This window comes from Calonectris borealis, chromosome Z (genome assembly GCF_964195595.1).
Source record: "Calonectris borealis chromosome Z, bCalBor7.hap1.2, whole genome shotgun sequence".
NCBI lineage: Eukaryota > Metazoa > Chordata > Aves > Procellariiformes > Procellariidae > Calonectris > Calonectris borealis.
The window spans coordinates 31,930,557-31,958,420 of record NC_134352.1 but is presented as its reverse complement, the minus strand read 5'-3'; the positions used below and the strand labels follow the sequence as shown (position 1 = coordinate 31,958,420).

Below are 27,864 nucleotides of genomic sequence, written 5' to 3'. Positions count from 1 at the left end.
TAAAGATTAGGGAAGGGGTAAAACTATCACAAATCTGCATGCATGAATAACCTGAATTATGAATGCTTTTTTGTCCCCTACACATGATTTGCATGATTTTGCAAATGCAGCTGCACCACTTAGTTGATGATGTTAAAAGTTCAAAACATTTGCTTTATCTGAAATGCTTCTTCTACAGTTGCTAATATTGTACAAGCTCATTCAAGTGCCCATGAAACAATGTCAAAATCTAGCTCTATCCAGAAGGTTGTTTTTCTTTTTTAAAACATCGTTTTGTTTGTTTGTTTTTTTAAGAGTCAAGCCTATGTATGACACAGAGTGTATCCTTTAAAGCAGCTGGACTGTTTTCTTCCTCCAGTTCTGCTGACAGACCCAAGGAAATATTTTTCCGTCATTTCCTAGCTATTCAAAAGCCACTTTTACTACAGACAAGATGAACGTTTAAACAGTCTGGACAAAATACAGGGGGGAAAAAAACCCACAAAACCAAACAGTTTCTACTTTGTGGAAGTAACACAGTTGGTATTAATCCAGACAGGAAGTACCTTTTGCTATGCACCCTAGGCAAGTTTTGACACTACCTCTAGTACTTTGCTGTTAAGAGCCTATTCTGACTCTCAACTTGACCTGCACAGACACCTGCTAAGTGATCAAGTTTAGAGGTGTTCTAAACAGCAAAGGCAAACAATTTCCCCAGCTACCGCTTTCATCAGTAATGAACTTGCTGCTCAAAGAAAAGACTTGGGAAAATGACAGCAGAATTTCCAAAGGATGTCAAGGAAAGGAAAGGAAAGAGAAATGCATAATGGCCAAAATAATTTCTGTAAGGAAAGATTTTTGGCCTTTAAAAAAAATCTGCAAATTATGAAGTTAAAAATATATGTTATAGTATACATCGTAATATATTAATTGCAAGTAATAATAAATTATAATACTATAAGCAGAATATAAGAGTATATACTACAGAATATAAAATACAATACATAATTTATAATTATATGTAGTATTTTTTGCAATATTTTTGATAGTTGTATCATTGTTGCTCTTCTCTATCTTGTGCACAGCTTGCATTTAGAAATGCACATCTGCAGATTAGAATCTAAGAATCTAGATGGTGACAACACACCAGATCAATTTGACTGCACTGAAAAAATAACAGAAAAGCATTGTTCAATTTATAAAACCCTTGTGGAGCATGAGGTATATTTTATTATTAATATTTTATTTTAAACATTTAAATAAGTGAAGAAAGGAAAAGCTGAAGAGTCACAAGTTACTAAAAAAATTGAAATAACCAAATAAAATTTAAACCATAAAACGCTCCTTCTTCCTCTTAAAAATCAGCTTCTTCAGGCAAAAACCAGAGAAAACAGGGTATAGGCTTGTTTTACTGTGCCTCATGAAATATTTTCATGAGTAAGATGATCTATGAAAACCAAAGAAGTATCAAAAATCACTTATATGTGCTTCGCTGAAACAGAAAAATGCATTACATAATAAATCAGTAAAGCTTAGAGAGGTCTTTTTACATACCTAATTTTGAAGAAAGAGTACCTGCATGTCAAATGCTTTGAAATGTTGGGTTAGGTGACATACCAAGTTTTCCAATATGCTTATATAGCTACTTTCCTAGGCACTTTACTTTGGTGCCTCCTACGTATTGCTTAGTCCAAGTCACTTACATTCTGAGAGCTGCTCTGAGTCCAAGAAAAAGAAAAACCTCCTTAAATCCACTGAAGTTTCACCCCTCCAAAGACTGCAGGTGCAGCTCTGAAAAGACTCTCTGGATCTAAACTCTTGTTAGAAACATAGAATATCTTGAGTTGGAAGGGACCCATAAGGATCATTGAGTCCAACTCCCTGCTCCTTGCAGGACTACCTAAAACTAAACCATATGACTAACAGCATCGTCCAGAAGCTCCTTGAACTCTGACAGGCTTGGTGCCATGATCACTTTGCTGAGGAACTTGTTCCAGTGACCCGCCACTCTCTCAGTGAAGAACCTTCTCCTAATGTCCAATCTGAACTTCCCCTGACGCAGCTTCATTCCATTCCCTCCTGTCCTATTGCTGGTCACCAGAGAGAGGAGATCAGCACCTCCCCCTCCGCTGCCCTCCTTGAGGAAGTTGTAGACTGCGATGAGGTCACCCCACAGCCTTCTCTTCTCCAAGCTGAACAAACGAAGCGTCCTCAGCCACTCCTCGTAATCTTGCCTTTCACCATCTTCGTTGCTCTCCCTGGACACACTCTTAATAGTTTGATGTCCTTCTTACATTGAGGCACCCAAAACTGCACACAGTACTCGACGTGGGGCCGCACCAGTGTGACGTAGAGTGGGACCTCCCTCAACTGGCTAGCGATGCACCGCAGGACATGGTTGGCCCATTTGGCTGCCAGGGCACACTGTTGACTCATATTCAACTTGCCATCAACTCAACCCCCCAGATCTCTTTCTGCAGGACTGCTCTCCAGCCTCTCGTCCCCTAGTTTGTACACATAACAAGGCTTACCCTGTCACAGGTGGAGAATACAGCACTTGCTCTTGTTAAATTTCATATGATTGCTGATTGCCCAGCTCTTCAGTCTATGCAGATCTCTCTGTAAGGCCACTCTACCCTTGAGGGAGTCCACAGCTCCTCCTAGTTTAGTATCATTGGCAAACTTACTTAATGTACATTCGATTCCTGTGTCCAGATCATTTATAAAATCATTAAAGAGCACTAGCCTTAAAATTTTGTCCAGAAACATACTGTGAGAGACAGTATGAAAAGCTTTGCTGAAATCCAAAAAAAAACCCCAAACCCACATCTACTGGCTTCTCTTGGTCAACTAGATGGCCAACCCTGTCATAAAAGGAAATTAGGTTAGTTAAGCAGGACTCTCCCCTCATGAACCCATGCTGGCTATGACCAATGACTGCATTCTCTCTCAAGTGTTTTTCAGGAACTCCCAGAATAACCTTCTCCATAATTTTGCCAGGCACTCAAGTGAGACAGACCTGTAATTACTAGGGTCTTCCTTCTTTCCCTTCTTGAAAACTGGGACAACCTTTGCCAGTTTCCAGTCAACTGGGACCTCTCCAGACTCCCAAGACCATTGAAAAATAATGAAGAGGTATATCCCACTCTCAAAGTGTCTCAGCATTTTTGAGTCACTTTCTGACCTCTTCATTAAGCATCTGAGATCCTTCTCATTTGGTTCTGAATTCCTTGGATTTCTAAGCAGCTTGGAAGGTAGCCTTAAAATCACTCAGAACTGCACCAGTGCCTGAATAGTAAGCTTTTTGATTCACAGCGATTCAAGAATCTGTTCCAGACAAACACACCCTCATCCTGTGATTTCTCCCCACTTCCACTCCTGATCTCTGAGAAAGGGCACAAACACTAAAAAAGTTCAATGCCTACTCATCAAATGCCAAAAATTGTGGGCTGCTTCAGATTTGGCTGTTTTATCAAATGAAGGAGATTTTTACAAAAATCAAACAGGAGATCTTCAACAGAAGGAGGGAGGATAAGAGAAGGTTTTCTATTTTAAGACAGTGCAGAACAAAGTGATGCTGAAAGTTGGGTTTAATAAAAGAGGACATTAGAAAAATCCACCAAAACATTGTATTCCATTTAAAAAGAATGCAAAAGTAAAATATCCCAAAACTCAGGCAAACTGGTGCTTGGCAGCGCTGACTGGAAGATTTAGCATAAGCATTCTTTCAATAATCATTTCACAAGTCCTCTCTGCAGTGTTATAGACAGCAGTCCACACACAGACAACAAGATGTACGACTGCATGGATTGGTCAAAGTCATAAGAGTGGACAACGTAGGCTCACTGATGTGTCTTTCTCTATTCAGACATTACAGAAAAGTGAAATTGCTCTAGAGCTTAACGCAGAATTTTGTTTCTATTGTTAAGGTTCAGAAGAAACAGGATTACCAGCGATTTCCTGCTTTCCTTAGTGGCCTGCCCTGCAGTAAACCTCCATCTATGAAAACTGATAGGCACTTCACTTATAGGCACTTTGGGCTCCTAAGAAGTCACATGGGGACTTCATGGCTATAGTGGTCACAAACACTGTGGTTTAATTTTCACTGTGGTTTTAATTTACTACTGAACAGCACTTTTACAAAACACACTGCAGTATACTTACTAACGTGTAAAAACATATCAGCACAAATACCTTCATTAGCCTATTCATAACACTACAGCTGAGAATGGATACTCTTCTATCCACTTCTCTTTCTTTTCACTTGTCCAGTTAAAAAAAAAAAAAAAAAATTAACAGTTCATGGAGTTTTGCAGTTTCAAGGTACAAACTTTGAAGAAATTCTACAGTATTTGGTTACTCATATAAAAGCAGTCTATTGCACTTCAGGAGCCACAGGATGGGAAAGGTAAAGGAAAGGGAACCCAGTATCAAAAATATCTAGAAGTTTCAGTCTTCTAGATTTAAAGAAAAGTGGGACATTCAACCAGAGTTCCTTGACATAAAGCAAGCTTTACTGATTTGTTTTTTCTAAGGAAAAGGAAGATCTTTTTCAATGTAAAATGCCAAAATCTATGCCCCTTATTTTCTTTACTTCCAACTAAGTTTTTCCAAAGTGGGAAAAAGCATACTTTTGTAAAACACTGAAAGGCAGAACTTTTACACACTGTGGGCATCCCAGCATACCTCCTGAATGGCTGTCATGACAACATGTTGAACCGATTCTTCCATCATCATTATGGTCTGGATGTACTCTGAAAATAAGAGCATTCTGAAATGTTACTTTTGAAACTCAGGTCACACAGAACATGAGGTCAGAAGCTGCATCCTTCCTACAAAATGACTAGGTGCCACAGATGACACTAAAATGCATAATCACCAGTCAAGTCCCACCCCAACAAACTCAACAAGACTTTATCAGAAGTCTGTTCAGACATAAATCCAGGCTTATTGGAACTCTGCAACAATGGAAAAAGTACATTATTGTCATCCATTTTTTTCCTTCTGGCATCTCACACTTCTGAAATAACTACTCACTTTGTTCCCAAACTATTCAGGCTATACAAGTACATGATCCATGCATGTTTAACAATGATGTCCTGCCTTCCTACAGCATCTTCATTTCAAGGCATTTTCATATCCGTTCTTGGCTTCTGTTCTTATTTCTGTGCTATATCACAAATAAGTCCCCTCCACTTTTTCATTCCTCACCTATGTGTAGAAGCTACACAACAGGTACCTTGTAAGATGATACAATGGTTAGAAGGACAAATTCTGACATTTAGATCAAGTCAAGGAGTTTATGACTTGCCCAGTGTCATAGGGTTTCCAGTCAGATCTGACCACCTCTACATGTGATCTGTATTCTTTTAATGATTTGCCTAAGAAGCAAATCATTTGAGGTGACTGGGAATCAGTCACCTCAAAGTGATTAATTAGGTCATGCCAAGTCTCACTCAAAGTACATAAAACTAGACTGTTCCAATATTTCAAACATGTATATTTTTAATGTCCAGACTGAAAGAGTAAGGGAAACACAGGAATAAGATCTACTTCCCACCTGAGGATGCCAAATAGTCACCAAAAGGAAGGAAGATAATTTTACATAAAACAGAGAGGACAGGAGGCCTAATAAAAGAGAGTTATTTATGTAGTCATGGAAGAAAATTACCTCTATTTTAATTAATAGGATAGCCAGACTGTCTCCTGATTAAGGGAAGAATAAAAGTAATTTCAGAAGGAGAAATTAAAGTGATTTAGACACCTGAGAAAACTGGAAAGGGGAAACTAGCTATAAAAGCTAAGATGCATCATGCAAGTGGAAGACAAAAGGTCTGAAACCCTGGCTGTCATTTCATCAGAAAGGAAACCAAAATTAGTTAAATCAGGAAGAGACAGATATTTGATGTGACTTTAATGCAAATACAGTAAACATAGTTTTATTTACCCACGTATTTTATAAACATGTTCCTATGCTTCCTGTTTTAAGTGTTAAGAATAAATGTTTGTAGTTGCTTTGTTACCTTAACCTGGCTTGAATTAAGTGTAATGTAAGGTAATTGGGTAACAATAAGATACCCTGCACCCATGGCAAGTTTAGAGCATGAGATTTGGGACACTTCAACAAGCGTCTCCATTGTTCATCACATCCTCTGTACCATCTGCAGGAAAAATGAATGGGTCCCTGTTTCACCTATGCAGGTCAGATAGACGGTGATCTGCGAGTCAAGACAGTCTCTTTCAGTGACTGCTGAAGTGGCATTCAGTTGCCTAACAGATGTCTCAAGTGACATTTTGGTTGCCCTTAAGGTATCATGTCTGGTCTTCAGCTGCTGCCCAGAAGGGCATGGTTGCCAACATTACTTTTTCCTATTTGCCAACCCCATGCAAAAGACAGAAACTACAGTAACCCAAATGACACCAGACATATCTTCAGACCAACCCCCAGTCATACGGATGGCTCTCGGCCATGTAGTAAGATGCTGTCTGGAATGCATTCCTAAAACCAAGAGTCACACAGAGTAGCGCAGCAATCACATTTTTTTGATCCTTAATAATCCTTATCTACCTCATAAATCGTGAAAGGATAGGCCCAAGAATTTTCCTTTGTAGAGTGCCTTTTCAGCTCAGCAAACAAAAATTGAAAAGATGTATGTTGGAAGCAAAACCAGTTCCACAGTTTGAGACTCCAAAACTCGTGAAGCTTATAACAAAACAACAGTTATTATCTGTAGGACAAAGTAATGTCATCACTGAAAAAAAATACATTTGTCTCTGACGGCAACCTCAGAAACATAATTTTTCCCCTAAGTAGTTACACAAAAAGCTGGATTTTCATTCACTGTCTGGGAGAAAACGTGCTTTCAAAATTAATACCTTGCTTCTGCTCACAATTCACAGCACATCCCAAAATAAGCTGAAGCATTCTCCCAAGCTCCGCAGCATCAGCATGCTCTCCGATCAGGTTAACATCAGGAAGGGTGAAGTCATTAATCTGTTGTCCTAGAATCTGCATAAAGACCCAGTACATACATGTCTGTATCACTACACATATACATACACACATTTCAAAATACAAAGATGATTCAGAATGAACAAGAGCAATTCACTCGTACTTTAATATAGTTTTCAATCCACCTTTAAAACAAACTAAATTGCCTATAACACCTAACATCCAAATATTAAACCATGCTGCTTCACAGAACTACTATTTGCGAGAAGACAAAACTGACTGTCTCAACTGTTTGAAACTATTAGTTTCAAACTTAGCAAGACTTTTTCTTCAGATAAGAAAGGTAACAAAGGCAGGTTTCCACGGTGATCAACAGCACATGGATAATTAAATTTTTTTTAGAGCATTCCATTAAAAAAATCTAATGCCTAAAAAGACCTTATGTAGCATAAAATATTATACACAAATCTCACATTTCTTACCACTAGAAAGCCAGAAATTGAAATACTTCACTTATACAATACATGTGTCTCGCACTAATGGATGATAAATATAAGACAGTAAAATACTCGATCGCTCAGCCTCACACTTTTAGAAAATTTAAGGGTATTTAGCAAGTCTCAGAGCTAAGAAAGCTAGTTCCATGGAAGAGAATTTGAGGTAGTAGTACAATATATAATTAAACAGCCCACATGCAGAAAGAAAAAAAAAACCACCAAAACAAAACAAAAAACCCCATGTGACTTACAATTAATGTAATCTGATTTATAATTAAGAAGGATTTACATTAATGATTGTCAGTAGAAGGAATTAAACAATTCTGCTAAATTGTTCATAAAGAGCTTTCAGGGGGCTGAAAATATGAGTATGAAATATGGAATTAAACTCATCTCTGACACATTAATTGCAGGTAAAAAGAAACTGTCACTTCTCAAGCAGAGTGCAATAAAGAAACAATGACTATGGAAGCAATCAGTCATTTGTTTGCTGAGTGCCCTTTTTTGTGTTAATACTCAAGAAAAACAGAAAATCAGGTAAAGGTATTTATAAAAAACATTTAACAGATGTATATGAAGAATAACACGGAAATCAAGCCATTCCAAAGTTTTCCAGGGTTGGGCTTTATGGAATTGTTGTGGTTGAGTTTTTGTATAGTGGCCTTCTGAAAGAATGAGCACCAACACTACTAAAAATCTCTGCATACTTTAAAGGACCCAGAATCATTCTTGTTGGAAAATACTTCCTTTAGGTCATTCTAGTGAGAAAATAAGAATTCTGTGAATGCATCAAGCACAATGGAAAATATTACATTATATATAAACTGCAATAATATAGTAAAACACAATAGTCTTTGAATTATACAAATCTGATATGTGTTTATATATTGATCTGTAGTTCCTGAATTGCTTTCAAATGCAATGCCAGATTTAAGTTAATAATACTACAATAGCTTCATAGTTACTGATAATATAATTGCTGTTGAAGAAAGCTGAAGGGAAGAGGCATATCAGCAGGCACTATGAAGAAGCCAAGGATATGAAGGTGTAAATAGAGTATTTTGAAATAAACATGAGATACAATTTTAGTTCAACAGAAAAAATAAATTGAAATAAATAGGAAAATGAAGGATAGGCTCTGCAATAAATATCTTGAGATGAAAAAGAGCATTTCCTCCTTTTTCAAAAAAGAAATATAAAAGACCTTTATAAAAAAATGAAAGTTTCCATTTCAGAGCAGCAGAGTTCTGCAGCAAGATTACTGGGGCATAACAAAGTATGCAAGCTCTAAATAGGTAACACTGGCTTCTTTTTCTTCCATACTATAATTGACAAAGACAGCAATGTAGGATAGCTATTGAAAGACTGTCCTCCTGAATGCGATACAAATTTTTGAATTTTTGAAGATGAACAAAATTAGCATATACACTTTTCAAAGGCTTTTAGCTACCTCAGGTAAAATCCATATACATTCACATTATATTTTTGTAGACGGTGACTGCTAGGAGAGGGAATCAGGTTGAGGAAAACATAATCAGGATTCATAGTAGAATCCAGATCATCTCCATTATCACCACAAGCATTGCCTCAGCAGAAAAGAAAGAAATCAAACCAAAATCCAGTCAAATTTATAAACATGCATTACCTTTGCAGTACTTAATCAGCTTGAAACAGCTCAAAACTTCCTTAGTAGTGAAGTTTTCGTACCAGAAACTTAATCATCATACATATCAACTAGCCGAAAAGAAGCTGGCATCACTTTGTCATAGTAATATTAATTTTCTATAACAAAAAACTTATTTGTTTCTTTCTAGAATTGTCAGCTTGCTTAGAATAACCGGCTTGCTTAACCATCAATTTTCAAAATTAATTTCAACATGGATACCTGACCATTTACTGAATATGAGCTTATGAGTCTAACTTTTTCTTTCTGAAAAGTTTTAAAGACTCAATTTTTAAAGACTTAAGTTATGAACAAATATCTTCCTCTCTGAAGTATTTATGAGAAGCTAGTATTTTGAGACAAGCAATGTCCAGAACGTACATATCATGGATTTTGTGCTGCAGCCTGTACAGATCAATTTGCCTCAAAACATCACTGAAACTAAAAGCATATTTCACCTGCATATTCCCCACTGAAAAAAATACTGTATTCTATCACCTCTAGAGTGGTTGATTTCTGAGTTTGCTCAATAGTCTAAGGGAGAATGCCAAGGGCAGACTCCAATATCCCAGGATTAAAACATTTCATTGAAAATTTTAATGTGGGGAGAAGCTAAAAATGCTCCTTACTCTCTCCTCAAGAGAAAAAAAAAAGGAAAGAGGCAGTCTTTAGCTGGAGTGGGGTGGGGCAGGAAATCAAACACAGGTACTGTTAAAGTCCATCATCAGAACATAGTCAGTAAAGACATCTACTGTTTGTACGACAGAATTTGCACGTTAGACTCCTGTGGAAGCTCTGAGTATTCAATAAACCAGGTGAGAAGTTTTAGAGAAGGCTAACACCTGAGAATAGGCCATGAAACACTCTGTATGCCAAATACTTTGCAAGAAAATGTCAGAACTTAATCAGTATAATATAATTTACATTAAAGAGGTTAACTAAAACATGTAACAAAAAAGGAATGTAGATTACTTAAAATGGTTCTTACCTCATGGTTGTAATCCAATATTCCTTTCAAAATTTTCTTCAGGTTGCTTACCTATTTGAAAGAAGAGAAGGAAATACAATAAATGCAGGGAATAAATTACAGAGAAATGACCATAAAGTAGGCGATCACCAAAGAATCACACAAAAGAATCATACAATTACATCTATTCGCACAATGAGACTTTCTGTTTGAGCAGTTTAATTTAGAATCATGAAAGTTAGGCAACAGTCCCTTATGATCAGACTTCCAGACCTGATCACAAATCTTTATTAATTGACAGAACCCATTTAAATTTATGAGAAACATCACATTGTCTTGGATAGACTTTAGATCAGACTCTAAAGCATTTATCTTTTTTGGAGTACTTGTTTATCTTAGGATTACTTTTGTATCCAAAAGTTGAAACATTCTTTTCCTCTTTTCTTCTCTTAAAGTATCCTAGTGATCTACTTTCTGCAGAGATAAACCTCTTCTTCCAAACCAAAACCAGCTACTGCTCAATATTCTCCCTTATTCCCAACCTATGTAAGCTTAATTTATTAACTTTCTCATTAATTATTCCTCTTAGTTCTTTCATTTTTGTTCATTCCCCCACCCCAGTTCTTTACAATTCAATGTCTGTCTCACAGTATAAGGGCAAAATTCACATTTCTCAGTGATGCCTTCACTGCCATACAAAGAAAGCTTCTGTTCACTTACATAACCAATGCCATCAGTTAAGTGTCTCCTGCTGTATAGAATCTATGCCACACTTCTCTAGTACTGAGTACTGCTCCCTTTCCAGCAAAAATACATTTACATCAAGTCTCTGAGATAAAGAGTGCATTTAAAAATTATAAAAATGCCCAATGGATCTCATAGGTGATATTTAGGAAAAAAAGAAATCTTTGCTGAAAGTAACTGCTACAGATTCCCACCAGTTGATGTCCAATTATTTAAGCAAGGAATAGGAATTTAGTTAATAGCAGCAGTGTACTGTCTCCTGTGAGAGGAGTGGCTGAGGGAACTGGGGTTGTTTAGCCTGGAGAAAAAGAGGCTCAGGGAAGACGTTATCACTCTCTACAACTCCTTGAAAGGAGGTTGTAGCGAGGTGGGTGTCAGTCTCTTTTCCCAAGTAGCAAGTGATAGGAGGAGAGGAAATGGCCTCAAGTTGTGGCAGGGGAGGTTTAGGTTGGATATTAGGAAATACTTCTTCACCGAAAGAGTTGTCAAGCAGGGCTGCCCAGGGAAGCGGTTAAGTCACCATCCCTGGAGGTATTTAAAAGATGTGTAGACACTGCACTTAGGGACATGGCTTAGTGGTGGACTTGGTAGTGTTAGGTTTATGGTTGGACTTGATGATCTTAAGGGTCTTTTCCAACCTAAATGATTCTATGAAGTCTATAAACAGGTTCTGCAAAGACTGAACCTGACTGAATTAGGATTCACAAAGTGCTGTTGCTGACAATAGCGGCAAGCTGTGGAACTATAATGAAGGGAGCCCAAAAACTCTCAAATCCCAATTGTATTTAAAGCCCACAATAACTTCTATATTCTTGATTTAATTCCAAAAATATCCTGCTAGGGGAGTCTGTCCACTGACAGAAGTCATCTATCTTCCAAAAGATCTGAGAAAACACTACAGAAAACAGTTAGGAAGCATGATACTGAAATCCAGGGACAAACTCAACACTTCAACACAGTCAACAGACAAAATGAGGTGATGAAAGCAAAATCCAGTCTCTTTTCTAAGAGAAACTCAAAAAAGGAACAGGTTACACACACACTAAAAGATTTAGCCATGAAATCCAAAGTGATAATGATCTGATCACCTTATTCCTATTAATCCACTCCCTTTTGGAAACAAGTGGCAAAAGCTGACCACTTACTAAGATATAAGAAAATCCTGATTCTCTTCATAATCATGGAACTTTAAGTCATACAAGAAACAAAAATTCACTTGGACTTGAAAAGTGATACATCAAATATTCTGACAACCTAGAATGAGAACTGGAGATGCTACATGATAGCAAGTATATAACAACATTTACTGTCCTGCCCATAACAGCATAATAATTAGTTTACTTTCAGGTTTACACCTTCTACTCCCAAACACATACTATTTCTGTAATATTACACATACCACATCATGTTTCTGTAAGAACTACAGCTATCTTCTAGCAGTCTGCCCAAAAGCAATCACCACGACCTCTCAAAGGCTATGCACAATCATAACCAAAGTCTGCAACAGATTTAAGAATTTAAAGAAATGGAAATAATTTTATTTTGATGTCAAATCACCACAAAGAATACTGCACTGATTGGAATACAATTTTAAAACTTGATTCATTAAAATCTTCCAGTTTCTAATTTACCTGAGTCTGCTGCGGAAAGTGCCACAGAAACGCAAAGGCCATGTTGCAGAATTTAAGTCCAGTTTACCGATGAGAGCATTGTGAGGCACCTTGAACTTGAACATAATCCCAAAAAATGAGAAACAAAATGGAAAGTACCCGCCTACAAAATACTTATTTTCCCCTTTCCTTGTAAGCATTGTTTGAATTAAAATCCCTTAAACACAAAGAGTCATCTTCCTCCATATAACTTTCATAGGCCTTAGAGTTGAGATGCTGGAACAAAATCAATATTGATCAAAATCTGTCATCAAAACTAAAATATAGGGCAGCACCCTCGGAAAAAGAAAACAGCAAACAAACGGAAAAAAAAATCTTGTCTTTGAGGTCCTATTTTATTCCATTGTCAATCAGCAGTACTAAGATAACTTGCTTTCAAGAGTTAACTGTACCATCTTTGCATCTGGCACACAATCAGACAATTATAAGGCTAAAGCAGCTTCTTTATAGACTGGCTTAAACTTAACAATGACCTTCAGTATTACTCAGAGGGCTCTCGATTTTTTTTTTTTTAACTTGTCTGCAGTGAATACACTTAGATGGTTCTACTGCCACTGGCAGAGAATCATCATGGGGAAACCATAAATGTTTTCTATTTTGAGATTCAACTCAGTAGCTGCAGTAACATTTTTCAGGTCATAGCATAAGTTCTTAAAATGAAGACTTGAAACTGAGATGAATGAAAATGAACAACAGCATAAGAAGTGTTAAAGACAACCAATTACATCAGAATTCTAAATCACAGCAGGTGATGGTTATTCAGAATTTTTTTTTCTCTTTTCCTTAAGCACATGGGGAAAACCTAACTATAACTAGTTAACAAAGACCATTAAATCATGCAATGATAGAACACAACAGATAGAATTTCTAATACCAATCATGACTATAAAGCGCTGTATCATCCTTTGGAGATCAGCCCATCATCACATGGGATGCTTATTTGTTTGCATCAGCAACCTGACTTCCTCCTTTTCCATACAAAGCACGTACACTACCCTTCCAACCCCTTTCACATCCATTCCCTGCACCAATACCTCTGTTGGAAAAGATATGAAACTTACTGGGAAAAAAAAAGTAGTGTCAAATATGCTTTATTCCACTTCAAAAGCTGTTGCAACTCACTATAAATGGATTATTAATTATTTCTAGATGAATCTCTAGTATTTTTCAATCTCTTTTCCATCTGTTATTTCCTGTTTTATTTCCCCAATCTCACATTACCAAGGAGAGGACATCCGCTTTGAACAAATGTGTCCACAAAGGTAACCTGCATGTTATCATTCATCCTTTAAACACTCAAATTTCACTAATATTCACAGCAGAGCTGTGTGGGTGTTACTTATGTTAAATGATCATTACCCTCTCAGCTCACACCCATCTTGGCTGTACTATAGTACTATATAATTAGCACACACTCTTCAGTATGAGACTGACCCTTATTACACAGCATTAACCTGATAAACTGACTGGAATGAAAGCAGGCATGATGTGCCCTGGGTTACTGAAGGCAACACTGTACGACTTTAATGTTGGCAGGTTTTTTCTCCTATTTTTTTCTCCTCACCTGTCATATGAAATCTCTATTTTTAATTAATTACAATGTACTTACTGGTTCCAAACTGACGGTCTGTAAGGGTAGTCTGTCTAGATCTCTCTCTTTATGAATATACTTGAGCAACAAAAGGAAAGCCTGATGAAGTGGACAGTAGAAATGCCCTTAAGCTTGTGATTGCTGACAAAAAGGGAGCATGGGTTATCTAACCTCTTATTTCTTCTCTAACGTTATAACAGCCAGTCCCTAATTTTGCATTGATCCTTCTATCACAAGTATGACTGAAATCCTGTTTGTGCTGAAGACTCTGTAAATTGACTTATCCTCATATGTTTCAGGTCCTGAAGTGTCTGAGTGGGAACTCCAATGTTCTGAAATGCTGTTGAAGAGTATCTTTCCTGGGTAATTATGCACAGACCTATTTCCCTTCACACAGGTTACAATTAAGAACCTTATAACCTCTGGAAGTGTTGCTAAGGCACACTTGCAAGTGGTGAGAGAATTCTTAATCAATCAGCTTCAGATATCTCATTAAGGTACATATTCCTCCCGGCTATACTTAGGAGGGGGCAGCTGGGAAGGAGGGGAGGGAGGGTGTGCATGCATCGTCCCACCACATACATTAGGTTTCTGCTCTAAACTGCATTCTGCAGGAGCCCGTCTCTTCACTGATTATAAATGCAGCCTACAGAGAGACTATACCGCTAGCTTTGGGGGTTATCCCCCTCCAACCTGTCTTCTGCAAAAAGAAGTCCCCAAAAGAACAGATACAGACACTTCCTTGAGTTAAATAACATGAAAAAAAAATTAGATGTGGCTCTGAACTCAGAGAACATTCCCACATTAAATTATATTTGGAGACATTAACTTAGGAATTAAGGGTATATCGAAACAGAATTAAATATATTAGTTACTAATTATCTTTTTGACAGAAATGAATGCTGGCTTACAATACGCCTATGATCTCTGCTTCTCGCTTGCAGAAAAACATTCAGATGACAGGCTTCCACCCTTAACAGGAAAATAGCCTCTAAAAGGCTGCTCATGAAAAAGTGCTCCCTTCTCTTGCAAAGGAACAAGTAAGTAGCAGAAAGATGACACTGTACACTGAAAACTAGCTTCCATTACTCCAACAGTCAACCCAGCTTCTACTGTAGAAAAATTCAGAGCAAACATAACTGTACTACTGCAGGGAGTAAAAATTAATTCTCAAAAAATCAGGTTTGTTTACTTAGATTACAGCACTTAAGTATTCTGTGCTCTAATTTCGTTGGTTATTCCATTTCGCAATATTGTATTAAACACAAGGTATTCAAACTGTACTAGTTGCAGAAAGTCTAGTGTCTCCTATTGTTTGAATGTGCTATTCTGTAATGGAACAAACACAGCTTGCTACTATAAACATCGATAAAACCATACTTCAAACAGATGCTGTAGTCTGAATGCCAAACCGAAAAGTCCAGAAGAAAAAGTCAGAAATCAAGCTGAACAAAGTATTTCCTTCCTTTCCCAAGCTAGGTACGACCACACTGAATGGAGGGGGGGCAGGCGGGAAGGGCGTCAGTTTTATCCCATCCCTCAGACAGTCAACAACTTATTCTGTTATTGACATGTATGTATCAGATCATTAACTGTTTAAATTTCTGTTATCTTACTGGTATTCCTGTATGACTTGACATTGAACTATTCTTGATTAGGGAATTTCATTCCTGCAAAATTTTGGCAACAGAATTATTTTCTATGCTGTTTCCCATTTTCAACAAAGGCCGTTTTATCTTCAAAATGTCTTCTTCAGCATGAAATACTAGAGTGTACCCAGTTTAAACTCTGACTGTATTAAAGTGTTCAGTTGCACATCAGGAAAGAGATATGTCTTTGCTTTTTTTTTTTTAACCACAACATAAAATTGCAGTTAAGGCAGCAGTGAGAAGTAGGGGTTTTGTTGCCCAAGGAAAAACATAAACTGCTGTGTACACTGATGTACACTATGGCTCAGAAATTTTAACCCCAGAGAAGTAACAACATGTTTCTCTACTAAACGCAGTAGACAAAGATCTGGTCAGTGGTAATACACAGAATGCTTGCTGAATGCTTCCTACTTTGCAAGTCCCCTGAGTTCTAACATTTCCCTTTTTCTATCCTGGGCATTGCTCAATCCCTCAAGTCAGAGAACCTGCCCTGAAACCAAGAATATAACAACATCCCTGTGAATTTATACATTTGTTTTAAACTGGTACAGCAACAGGAAAAATATTTTTAATAAGACTGCATTCTTGCAATTACCAGAAAGTGAACTGCTGAACAAAAAAATAATGAAAGCTGCGCCATATATTCTTGTTTATTCCCCATACAGGACAGCATCCAATTCAAAGTTAACAATTGCATGATTTTCTGAGTATCTCTTTCAATAGTGGTTAGGAGGGCTGTATCAGGCCTACACTAACCTCTATCAGGCCCTCCTAACCACCGTTCCACAAAGTAGAACTACCTGCCCATTACATTTTGGTTTGTTTTTTTAACTTATTTCCCCTACTAGACTGGCTCCTTTATGTGGTTCATAATATCGAGAGCTTGTACAAATGGTGACTATTATACCGTATGATACGGGAGGCAAAGAGCAACCACGTTTAGCAATGAAAATATAATTCAGCTCATTATCATGACTTGTGAGGTAGTGACATAACCCAATTATCATTTCTCATGGTGCTTCTTAAAATCTGAAGGGAAATCTGTATCACCGAGTCATGCAGAAGTATGTTGCATACATTTTAAATCTATAGACAAATGAATAGAAGTGCACAGATTGAAAGTGCTCCTACAAGCCAGACTATAAAGGACGGATTGATTGATGGACATTTGAACAACTAGATTACTAGTAGTGTTTACTCACATATAAACAGAACAGTTGGCAAAGTATCAGATTACTTTCCTTTTGTAACCTTTCCTGGTTACAAAATAAGAGTTATAATATCACATTTGTGCCTTTTGGTATTTTTCATGAAAAGGAAAGTGGTATATAAAAAATGTGTACAAAAAGCTGGAGTATACATCTCTCTTAGACAAAAAGAAAAAAAAAATCAGTCTTTAGTTCTTATTTACATGGATATATGAAAAACAAGAAGGAATTACATCAGCAAGAAACTGAAATTTGACCTCACGTTTTTCCAACTTGAATCACATAAGGAAGTTACTAGATTGCTCAGCTTTTTTTTTTTTTAATTCACACCTGCTAAGCATTAGTATCTGCCAAATTGCTGGGAGACATAAAAAAAATTCATTCCTCAAGCCCTATGAGAGTTACAGAAGCTGCTGCTCTGCTTTCAATCAGCTGAAATGCTATTATAACACACAGTTCTCAATGTTTGTTGTTCTTCGTTGTTCTCCAAATTTAACAGCCAAGACTTCCATATTCCTTAGAAAAAAGCCGCAGAAATATTTTAGAGAAAAATAAAACATCCAGGTGTTCACTTGCAATTCCATATGCTTCTTTGAAAAGTTCATTTAAATTAACTGCTCAGCAGCAGAACTATAAAAGCTTTTTTAGGGATCACGTCTTTTATTCACCAGCCGGTCAATATATCCTCATCAATGTACCCATATTTTTGCTGGCAGCCCTCGTAGACAAAACATTCTAAAGCAGCCCGGACTTGCACACAGCCAGCCAGGCAGCAGAGACCACGCTGACAGGTCTGCTGGCCAACTGAAAACATATACAGCAGCAGTACGCTCCATCCTTGTCTCAGGCAGCATTTATCTGTGTGTCCCTTCTATTCAGCCAGTGAATTGACGAGCTCTAAGTATTAGAGCATTTCACAGTAGCCTTCCCCAGATGCTCAGAAGGGGTTTTGGATGCCAGAACAAAATGGTTTTATAGGAAACATGAACTAACAGACAAACCATGACTATTTTGTTTCCCCAAGTAATCAGGCTGGAAATGGCAATTTAGAAAGGTACATATATCATTCTCTGAGCAAAACTGATCAGAAACTACACTAACATCTGCATGTGAAACTATGTTCTTCAGGTTTTATAAACCAAAATGCTCCTCAGACATAGCACTGTAAATTCTATTGCCTTAAGGTTTGCAGAGAAAATACTAGAATACCAAGTGATACAAATGACCCAGCAAATAGATCGTGGTTAAAAAACATGCTGAGTACAAACAACACAGAAAAAACATGACTTCCTCTCCTAAACCTCAGTAGTTGTGCAGAGCTGACAAAATAAAAGGAAACAACACTTTGCCATTTTTATTTAAATAAATTGGTTATTATTCTGCTATTTTTATGCAACTGCTTCTCAGAGCTCTTTTTTAATGCTACTTTCACACTTTGCATTTAAAAAAATCTTTCATTCAACATTTGAAAAACAAAGAGAGGTAGTTGATGCATAGAATTTATTTTAATATTTTCTTTTTAAATTATTGAAATCTATTTACAAACTCAAAATGTGTTTTCTTCACTGAGCTGTGCAGGACTATAACAACATAAAAAACAAATAAGTATAATTAAAATGGTCTAAAATTCAAAATGCTGTACTATAAAGCAAGATCTTAATCTAGAAATATGTTAATATTTAGATACAATGTTGTATTAAGAACTGAAATACAGATTTGCAGACAAGTGAAGTCAGTCAAATACCTTTAGCCTCCAATTATCTCCTACTTCTGTTTTGATCCTGTTCAGCCAATTTTCATCAAAGTAAGCTGGATCTCTGAAACACAAAAAATGTAGAGTATTTATTAAAAACAGGTTACAGAAACTGTGAGGATACCTTAATGATTAAGCCCCTATCTCAGGCTGAGGTTATTTAAATGACTACCTCTGTACCTGACACATGGCCTGTATATAGTAGTTCAGAATCAGAAAAGTAGAAGAGTTGCTACTCACTTTTCTAAGGTCTTGCACCCTGTTGACAGCACAGCTTCATTTGTGTGCCATGAGTAGCTAATACTTTCAAGGAAGCTGCTGTACTTGGAATGCATTTTGCCAGTTTTTCCCTCTGTAAGTTCTCTTTCCTCTAATTTATCAGCTGGTGCTGGAACAATATTTGCTTGCATTACATGAAAGTGTTACAAAAATTATTACTTTTCCACATATCATGGATCCCTACTGCTATACATTGCTTACAACTATGCAACTTCTAAATGGGAAGCTTGAGACAGAACAATACATATATTGACTTTACACAGTGAGAAGAGTTAAAAAGTATCACTGAAGTTAAGTATTTGCTACTGAGAACACGCTTTACTATTATTTCACCTACCAAACACTATCAGTTTTTGCAAATCTCTTTTCATGGTATCCCTAGACAAATCTTTTTGTGAACACCTTTCCTTCGAAGTTTTTCTATCTTCTGCACTTTTGACAAGGCAATCAAGATAAAGAACAGAGGAACACCTACTGCTTGTGGAGTATACTTCTACTTCTATAAACTTCTTCCCTCTTCCTTTTTCTCACAAGCACCTTCCATAAGTTGCTTCAAGACAACTCCCAAGACTCTCTTGCCCCCAAGTACCAAGATATCTAAGGCTAACATTTTCTACTGTTCACTTAAGTCAAATTTTTCCTGTATCATACAGAATTTTAAAAATGCTATCATCAGAACGAAGGAGAGAGAATGCACTACAAATAACTGGTTTTAAAGGAGTAGGTCAACATAGTATAAGGGAAGGCTCATATTTCATCCAACATATAAAGTTAATATAGTCAGGAAAAAAAAAACCTTTCTTTTTTTGTAAGCATAAGGCTCTTAAGAGTCAGTGTGGTAGGCCAGGTTAGAGTTTCACGTGAAGTATTCTAACTTCTGGACATACACTGCTGCATTTGCCACTGAATACTATTAGATTTACTGCTGTATCCTCTACAGATAGAAGGTTTCTGAACTGAGCTCTTTTATTAAGGGCAAGATGCCATGAGATCTTTTGGTAAAAGCTCAAGAAAACTATGAATGTGTCTGGAGATTCAAATGACATCTGCAACAAATACGTTGTTAAACCAGAAACTACATCAGTACTTATATTAGGGCACAGACTTTGTAGCCACACTTTGTACCTGATGCACAGTATTTCCTGTACTCCATCCTTCCCACAATGTCTTCTTCACAATGCATCCAGGTCTGCAAGCAGCCCGTGATACAATACACAGCAATGGAGAGAGATCACAAACAGCAACATTTCTCTACTGACACATTCCAATTGCTATTTTTAGACATTCTGTTACAGACTCTGATGAAGATCACGGCATATTTCCTTTCCTCTGACATGGCATCCGCAAACATATAGCTGGAAGAACAGCTTTAATTACTAGTTAAGTTGATGACTCCAAATTACTCCCATTCAAAAACAGTGCAGTTCTAGCACAGATGACAGAATCTTAAACTATGAAACAGAAAAAGCAATGTCTTATCCAGAGTTTCAATCTGGTTTTGAAATAGCTATTTTCAAATAGCTTTCAAATGGCCTCTACCTTCAGAAGACAGAATGAAATTGATTTGAATACATACAAGATCTACTAGAGATGAAGAAGGCTCATATTCAGCTTTTACATGAAACAAATGGCTCTCCTTGCAAAAAGCCTTAATTTGCCTAACTTCCACTCAATAACAACAATACCATCTGGATAGTAATGAAAAAGAAGAGAGTTCAAGCCCCGTGCAGCCCCACTTGATTCCGTTTGAGGTATGGAGTTCAAAAAGTACCCTAGTATCTTTCAGATGGGTCTTCTGGGAATTGCCAACAGCCAAGTGAGCCTTGCTTACAACAGACTCACAGCTACAAAGTGTTTATGCAACTGAGTGAGAAAGCAAGTATGCCTAATTACCTGTGTTTCACCAGCAAAAAAGACCAACGGGACTTTCTTAAGGACTATATCTTATCATTTTAAGGATTGCACTTGGTCACTAACATCTTCATCTGCTTCAAGCCTGCAGTGCCATGAATATGCCAATTCTTGACTTACCATTTTCATTGTAAATAATTACTCTAAAAAGCAACATGGGTAAGCATAAACATGGTAAGCTGCCCACAAGCAGAATTATATTTGGACTGACTAGATGGCTAATATGGCTAATATTGCATACCTGATTTTCAACAGTAAGGGCATGAGCTGAAGAAGACTAACAAGATTTCAGAGTCAGCTCCAACTCATTCCACTCTGGAAGCCTGTACTTCAATAGCAACTAAGCAGCTTTTCTCAGCTACTACTGCAATGAAAGTAACACATGGACCAGCAACTGGCCTTCACTGTCTTGATGGAAGTCCTGGACTACCTACACCTTCATATATGTCATCAGACATACATAAGAGAGAGAATTAAATCTAAACGCAATGTGGTAGTCCTCTCCCACAGATCCCATTTGTTTTTTCTTTTTAAGTATACAGATGTCATGGAAGTATCCAAGGGTCCAGCAGCTGATAAGCAATCCACTCTAAATCATCAACACATAACAGTGGTCAGAATAGTACCAACAATTCTCCTGACAGCACCTCCATGCAGATTACACAGTAATTAGTGGCATATTGCAAAAACACTTTGCCAGGAATACAACAAGCAGAAAAGCAACAAGTTGGGTGTCAACCAAGCAAATCTAGAATGATCATCCTTTCCTCATCCATAAATCAACTCAGAATCATTCCTAGTGTGCTGCTATAATTTCATTTCTGTCCTCCAAAGTCCGATTAAGGTTCAGAATTAATACCAACAGCAATGCTTTCTCTCTATATCAAACTAATGGAAATCAAACCTGAAATAAAAAATTTTCCATCAGAATTTCTACAAATTCTTTTTAAAGAGAGCTTCCAGACATTAGGTCACTCACAGCCCTTGCTGCGAACAAGCCTCCCTCTGCTGAATCTTTGGGAATCATGATTCAATCATATTCAGAGTTCTTTAACTCCCTTAGTCCATGTCATTAAGAAAGATGCTGTCATTTCTTACAGCATTTGAAAAAACGTCAAGCAAATATGAAAATGTGTGGTTGAGAACTGAGCAGCTGTGATTACAAAACCTACCAGCACATTTTGAAGAGGTACTGCACTAAACAAGGGCAGCAGAAAACTGACTGGAGCATCATCATTAGCACAAGATGACTTGTTTCAACCAAGCATTTTGAATTCAGTAAGGTCTTGAGCCTAGATCCAAACTTGGACAATCTCTTGCACTGGATAACTTTCCAGGTTTATAAAGGTATTTGTACATCAGGTGATTGCTGCCTAGTATCTGAATAGTACTGCAGATAACTGGGACTTTTCTTCAGAGCACAAGATACTTATGCTGCTGTTAATGCTGTATCACTTCATGTGATGTTGTTTTCAGCAGTGCTCATTTATACCATCTCCATCTTATTTCGTATGCAGATTTTCCTTTATTTAAGTGATCATCTCTCCACATCATAGATGCCAAAAGACAGAAATACTCTTCTGAAGAAAACCAACCCACAGAGCATGTAGTATAACTCATGATTATTACTCATTTTAACACTGGTACAGTAAGCTGCTTTAAGAAATGTCTGTTTATAAAAATTTCCATCACCCAGCAATATACAAAAGCATGGCTTTTGTGTTCTGCATATGTCAAAACATACACAGCATGATGCAATGCATAATATAACAAATGAATAATTCATTAAGCAGGGCACAATGCACAGATGACAAATGAAAATATGTACCATCTCTTACATTTACCAAGGCCAGTATGACAGACAAAGAAAGAATTAAAATAAGAGGGACACCTGGTACTAAACAGTATTAGAGTGGGATGAAAGGAAAATTTAGAACTGTAGTACAAAACAGGGAATTATGCTGTTCCAGGGATACAAATGGACAGTAAAAACATGAGTAACATCAGTGAAGGCCTCAAAAAAAACGTGAAGAAAAAGAGGATGCAATTCAGAAGCAAGCTATGGCACTTCTGTCTGCTCTAAACAGCATAAGCTATATGATTTTAGGCAGACAGTCTACTCAGAGACAGTTCAAGCTGTCAAACGACGAGTTTGCTTTTGCTTCCATTCTTTACTCCTGGAGCACAGAACTCTGTAAAATAATCATCAACACTGATTGTGTACATGCATCTTATCTTACTGTATTTTCATACCAATTCTAGTCAGAGGGACCGGTAACCTTCATATCTGAACACAAATGAACAGTGAATCTTACAGAATAATACAAAAAAAGATAAGCTAAAGCATAGGCTGAATTTCTTCCTCTAAGATAATATAGTTAGCACTGGAGAATTCCATTCAATGGTACTTTAAACTGAAATTTGAAGATAAAGGTTTTATGATAAAAAGAAAGTGTCCTTCAGGGATTTACCAACACTTGTTTATTAACAACTGAATCTGTAAGCAAAATGTTCGTGCTTCGTTACACAGCACACATTTCTGCCATTTTATATCACTCACTGCATCAGTGAAAAGCTTCTGAAGGTATCAGTAATTCCCTCTGTACCCTTTTCTTCTCACAGCCTCTTCCAGCAGTTTCAGAAAATCCTGCTACATGAGTTATTAATTCTGACGAATGGCCCTTACTTACAAACAGGCTGCTGCCCTGAGTGCAAAAAATATTGAGAACAATGTACAAAAAATTGAGAACAATGGAAGGAGTTGCTGGCCCCTTCTGAACCCTTGACACAAGGCACAGATGTTTTTTATCAGCTGATGAATAAGCAATATTCTTCCTTTTTTTCTTTTACTGACAACAAATCCTACAGTTCTGTATTGTGCAAATTTTCTGTATATCTAAAGCAACTAATACCCTGAACTAGGGATCTCTTCGAAACTGTTCCTCATCATAAACTGCTGTCTTAATTTCATCTTGTTTCCACTATCTCCTGCCCTCCTAAGTACCAATGGACTCTTTCTATGAAGGTGGCGGTTAAAAAAAAAAACAGAGAGAACAGAGAGTTCAGACTTTTAAACTTCAAAGTTTTCAAGAAGAAATGCTATCCTTACTTTCCTACGGAAATATATCCAGATCACTGGATCACCCCAACATCTTTCAATTTTCATCAATGCTCTACCTCACTTAATTTGTGTTCTTCACTGACTGCATTTTCTTCATTCATAGCAAACTCTCTTTTTTTCTTTCTTTTTTTTTTTTTTAAATTCTCACTGGATATTAATCTGCTCTTTCACTATTTTTTAAACATTAATTTACTATAGTAAAAGTCCTGATGCACCCAAAATTTGTCAGAATTCTCCCCTCCCACCTTTATGTAATCAGCATATTACTATTAACCTCAAAGAACACACATTGATGAAGAACCCTGAATGGGAGGCAGCTATACTGAAAGACACCCAAATTTCAAGGAACACGCATTACAGAAATAGTAGTTTACCCTTCTCAATGCAGCATTTAAGCTTTGTGCCTCCAGTTGAGACAATAAATTTGTCCTTTGAAGATTAACTTGTTGAGAGATTTTCATGTCAAAGCCACAACTGTGAGTTTTCCCTGCAAATGACACATGTTTGCAGTGACCTGGTGCTTTCAGGCTGTGCTTGCTCTTTGCTATTTAACTTCACTGCGTGACTTTTCCAAATAACCTCGAGCACCCAGTTGTCTTGCTCTTACACATTTCTATACCTGCAAAAATTTTCTTCTACGTGGTTATCTTTCTTGGGACAGAGAGGGAGCCAGTGCTGCTAATATAAAAAGAAGGGTAGTCTGGAAAAGCCTGCTCTAGACTTGCTTCATATCGTTGAACGTTCCATTCCTGAATAAGTATTCTTCCTGTAGTATCTGTTTGAAGAACCAAAAGGAGGATTTCACTGCTAGGGTAGAATTTACTTTTGTTTTCAAGAAAGAATACTTGAAATGGCTTTCTCAACATGCTCCTGATCAGTTTTCTAGGCAACCTGATCCCTGTAGTTGGCCTATGTTCCCACCTCTCATGTCCAGGGAAACAGACAATGTTTGGCTATTCTGTAACCCTTGGTATCTACTTCAAAAATCAATTAGAGCCATCTTCTCTTACTACAAAAAAAAGAAGCAATAATATTTTCCCTCAAAAATTGTTCATATGTTATCACTTCTGCTTTAAAATCCAAGATCACCTTGCTGCTGCACTTCAAAGCTTACCTCAAGAGGAATGCAGTCAAGATTTAGCAATATTATCGCTAAATCTCTGCATGAGAATAATGTATTCCTTGCGCAAGTATGCAAAATGGTAAATCCGAAGCACAACTATCAGAAAGTAAGACAGCCAAATACTAATATTGTCAGGTTCAAATTATTACCTAGGGCATAGAGAAAGAACTTCAAATTGCTTAGTTGATCTTTACATACAAACTGGCTAATTTAAAGAATTCCCGCACTCAGTGTCAGCATGGCAATTGCTACAGGAAATATTTAAAAATCATGCTACAGAAATGCAATATTTGTATTGTACATCTCTTTTTAAAACATCAGTTCATCAGCTGAAAACAGTATTTCAGAACAGTTTTCCTTTCTTAATACTGAGGCAGGGAGAAAGGCAGTATTTCCAGTCATGGTAGTAACAAGCTAAAAGAGTCAGTAAAGTTATTGAGGGACCTTTGACACTGAAGTTTCATCGTGGTTTGTATCAAGGTATATTACATTTTACATCCAAATTCTGATTAGTCTTTGAACTAGTCAATCAAGAATAGATACAGTTTTCAACTGCTGGCCCATGGAACCTGGCGGAAGAACTACAGAAGTTCAAGATAGATAAATACCCGTATTAAATATGTCACTATTACATTTTTTCTAAATGCATATGTCACTGTTACATTTTTTCTAAATGGTCTGAAAACAGATTCACAGACGATTATGCTGAAATCCTGACTTACTATAAAGTTTACTGAGCACACCATTTATACGGTCACCACCTCTTTATACTCCAGCAGGTAAAAAAGGAGGAAATCTTTCCAATCCTAACTAAAAAGGGAACAGTACCCGATTTATGTTGTATTTATCTTCAGACTTTTAAACCCGATGTTCAGATTTCAGAAAACTTACAAGCGAGCTGATTTAAACGCTGGGTTGGAAAATCCATTTCTACTGGGAGGAGTGTGTTGTGTTATCTTTTGTGTACCAGCAAAATACATTAAAACAGTAGAAAGACTGCTTCAATTACTCTGAAGCAAGAGGACTGCTTTGTTTGATGTAAAAATATGTAAAGACTGGGTAATTTTTATAAGTGATGCCTCATCTTCCTTACAGAAGGGGAAATTAAGTGCAGAAAGAAACTTTGCAGCATTTACATCTTCTTTGAAGTTTCAGGTTCTCTACTTCAAGCCTTCAGGATTCAACGCTCCAGATCCTACCTTTCCACATGCTAAAAAGTGTTCCCTCAAAATATTTGACTACATCAAGATTTCCTCTTTCCCCTTTTTTCTTCCTGTGAACTGGCAGCTCTTTCTTTCACTAGGAGGAAGGCTTCTGCTCCACCTGAGGATTTGCAACTACAGAACAGATTCAGTGCCCTCATAGCAGTTAAGGGTCTAGGAGCTCTGTCAAATGAATCATCTATGTTCAGTAAACCTGAACGACACAGCAGCACAAAAGAAAAGTGGCAAGCATTAGCAAGGGATGGAGGACCCTCATCTTCTGACTGACTCGTCATCTAAGAAGGGTTGCTGCTTTCTAGGGGTTTGAATTCATGGCATTGTTGAAAGTCTGCTACAGCTTGTCCAGCCCTCAGACTGTTACTCCTTCTGCTCTTCCACCTGGGCACCAGCTATGCGTGGCTCTGGAAGCTATGGTCAAGGCGCAAGGGGTGTTCTCCCCAGTCGCGCCAGTTAGCAGGAAGGGCTCGAGGAGCAGACAGATCCTGCAGATCAACAACCAGCTGTGAACTGGTGTTGGCAGCAGGGTTTTGGTTTCTATGACCATAGAACCCTCTTTGAGAATCAAGGACTGCTTGGAAGAGATGGGATCCACCTGACTATGGTGGCCAGAAGCATCTTCACCAACAGGCTCGCCAACACAGTAAGAACAGTTTTAAACAAGGAACAATAGAGGAGGGAAAATACAACCAAACATCAAGTGACAAAGTAGTGGACTCTGCTGGCAAGCAAAGGGTGTGGGACGATGTGAACAAGAGATACCTCATAGTCAACAAAACAGGGCTGAATTGGGATCACCCCAAGCATATGCACATAAATAAGGAAAGGCCAACAGAAAAACACTACAGGGAAAGCTCTCATTCTTGGGAGTCAGCAAGACTGGATGCACACATGAAGTACCTGTGCACTAATGCATGCAGCATGGAGAACAAACAGGAGGAAACAGAGCTCTGTGTTTAGTTACAAGGCCACAGTTCTCATTGGGATCATGAAGACATGGTAGAATGGCTCACATGACAAGGTTGCTGCCATGAATGAATACAGGCTCTTTAGGAAGAACAAGCTGGGAAGGCAGTGACAGGGAGATGCCCTTCATGTGAGAGAGCAGTGGGAATACACGAACTCTGCCTTGGGATGGATGATGAGCCAGCTGAGAGATTATGGGTCAGGATGACCAGGCAGACCAACATAGGTGACCTTGTTATAGGTGCCCGTTACAAACTGCCCGATCAGGATAACATCATCATGGACAAACTGATGAAGCATGGCCTGGATAAGTGGATAGCGAGGTGGGTTGAAAAATGGCTGAACTGCCAGGCTCAAAGGGTTATGAACAGCAGCATGAAGTCCAACTGGAGGCCAGTCCGCTAGCAGTATACCCAAGGGGTCAATACTATTTAATGTCTTTAATAGTGACCTGGATGATGGAACAGAGTGCAAGTTTTCAGATTATATAAAACTGGAAGGAGTGTTTGATACACCTGACAGTTGTGCTGCCATTTGGAAGGACCTCGACAGGCTGGAGAAATGAGCTAAC

At 37.6% G+C, this 27,864-nt stretch overlaps 1 protein-coding gene across 4 annotated transcripts in view; it reads right to left on the bottom strand.

The window, feature by feature from the left end:
- The window catches only part of HOOK3 (hook microtubule tethering protein 3), a 94,330-nt gene that overhangs the window by 51,803 nt on the left and 14,663 nt on the right, over positions 1 to 27,864 (bottom strand). For all 4 annotated transcript variants that reach the window (XM_075137064.1, XM_075137063.1, XM_075137066.1 and 1 more), the window contains exons 3-6: positions 18,665 to 18,737; positions 10,080 to 10,130; positions 6,856 to 6,988; positions 4,666 to 4,733 (exon numbers count right to left, since the gene is read on the bottom strand). In XM_075137064.1, the coding sequence (XP_074993165.1) occupies positions 4,666 to 4,733; positions 6,856 to 6,988; positions 10,080 to 10,130; positions 18,665 to 18,737 (325 nt within the window). The remainder of the gene's footprint in view (positions 1 to 4,665; positions 4,734 to 6,855; positions 6,989 to 10,079; positions 10,131 to 18,664; positions 18,738 to 27,864) is intronic.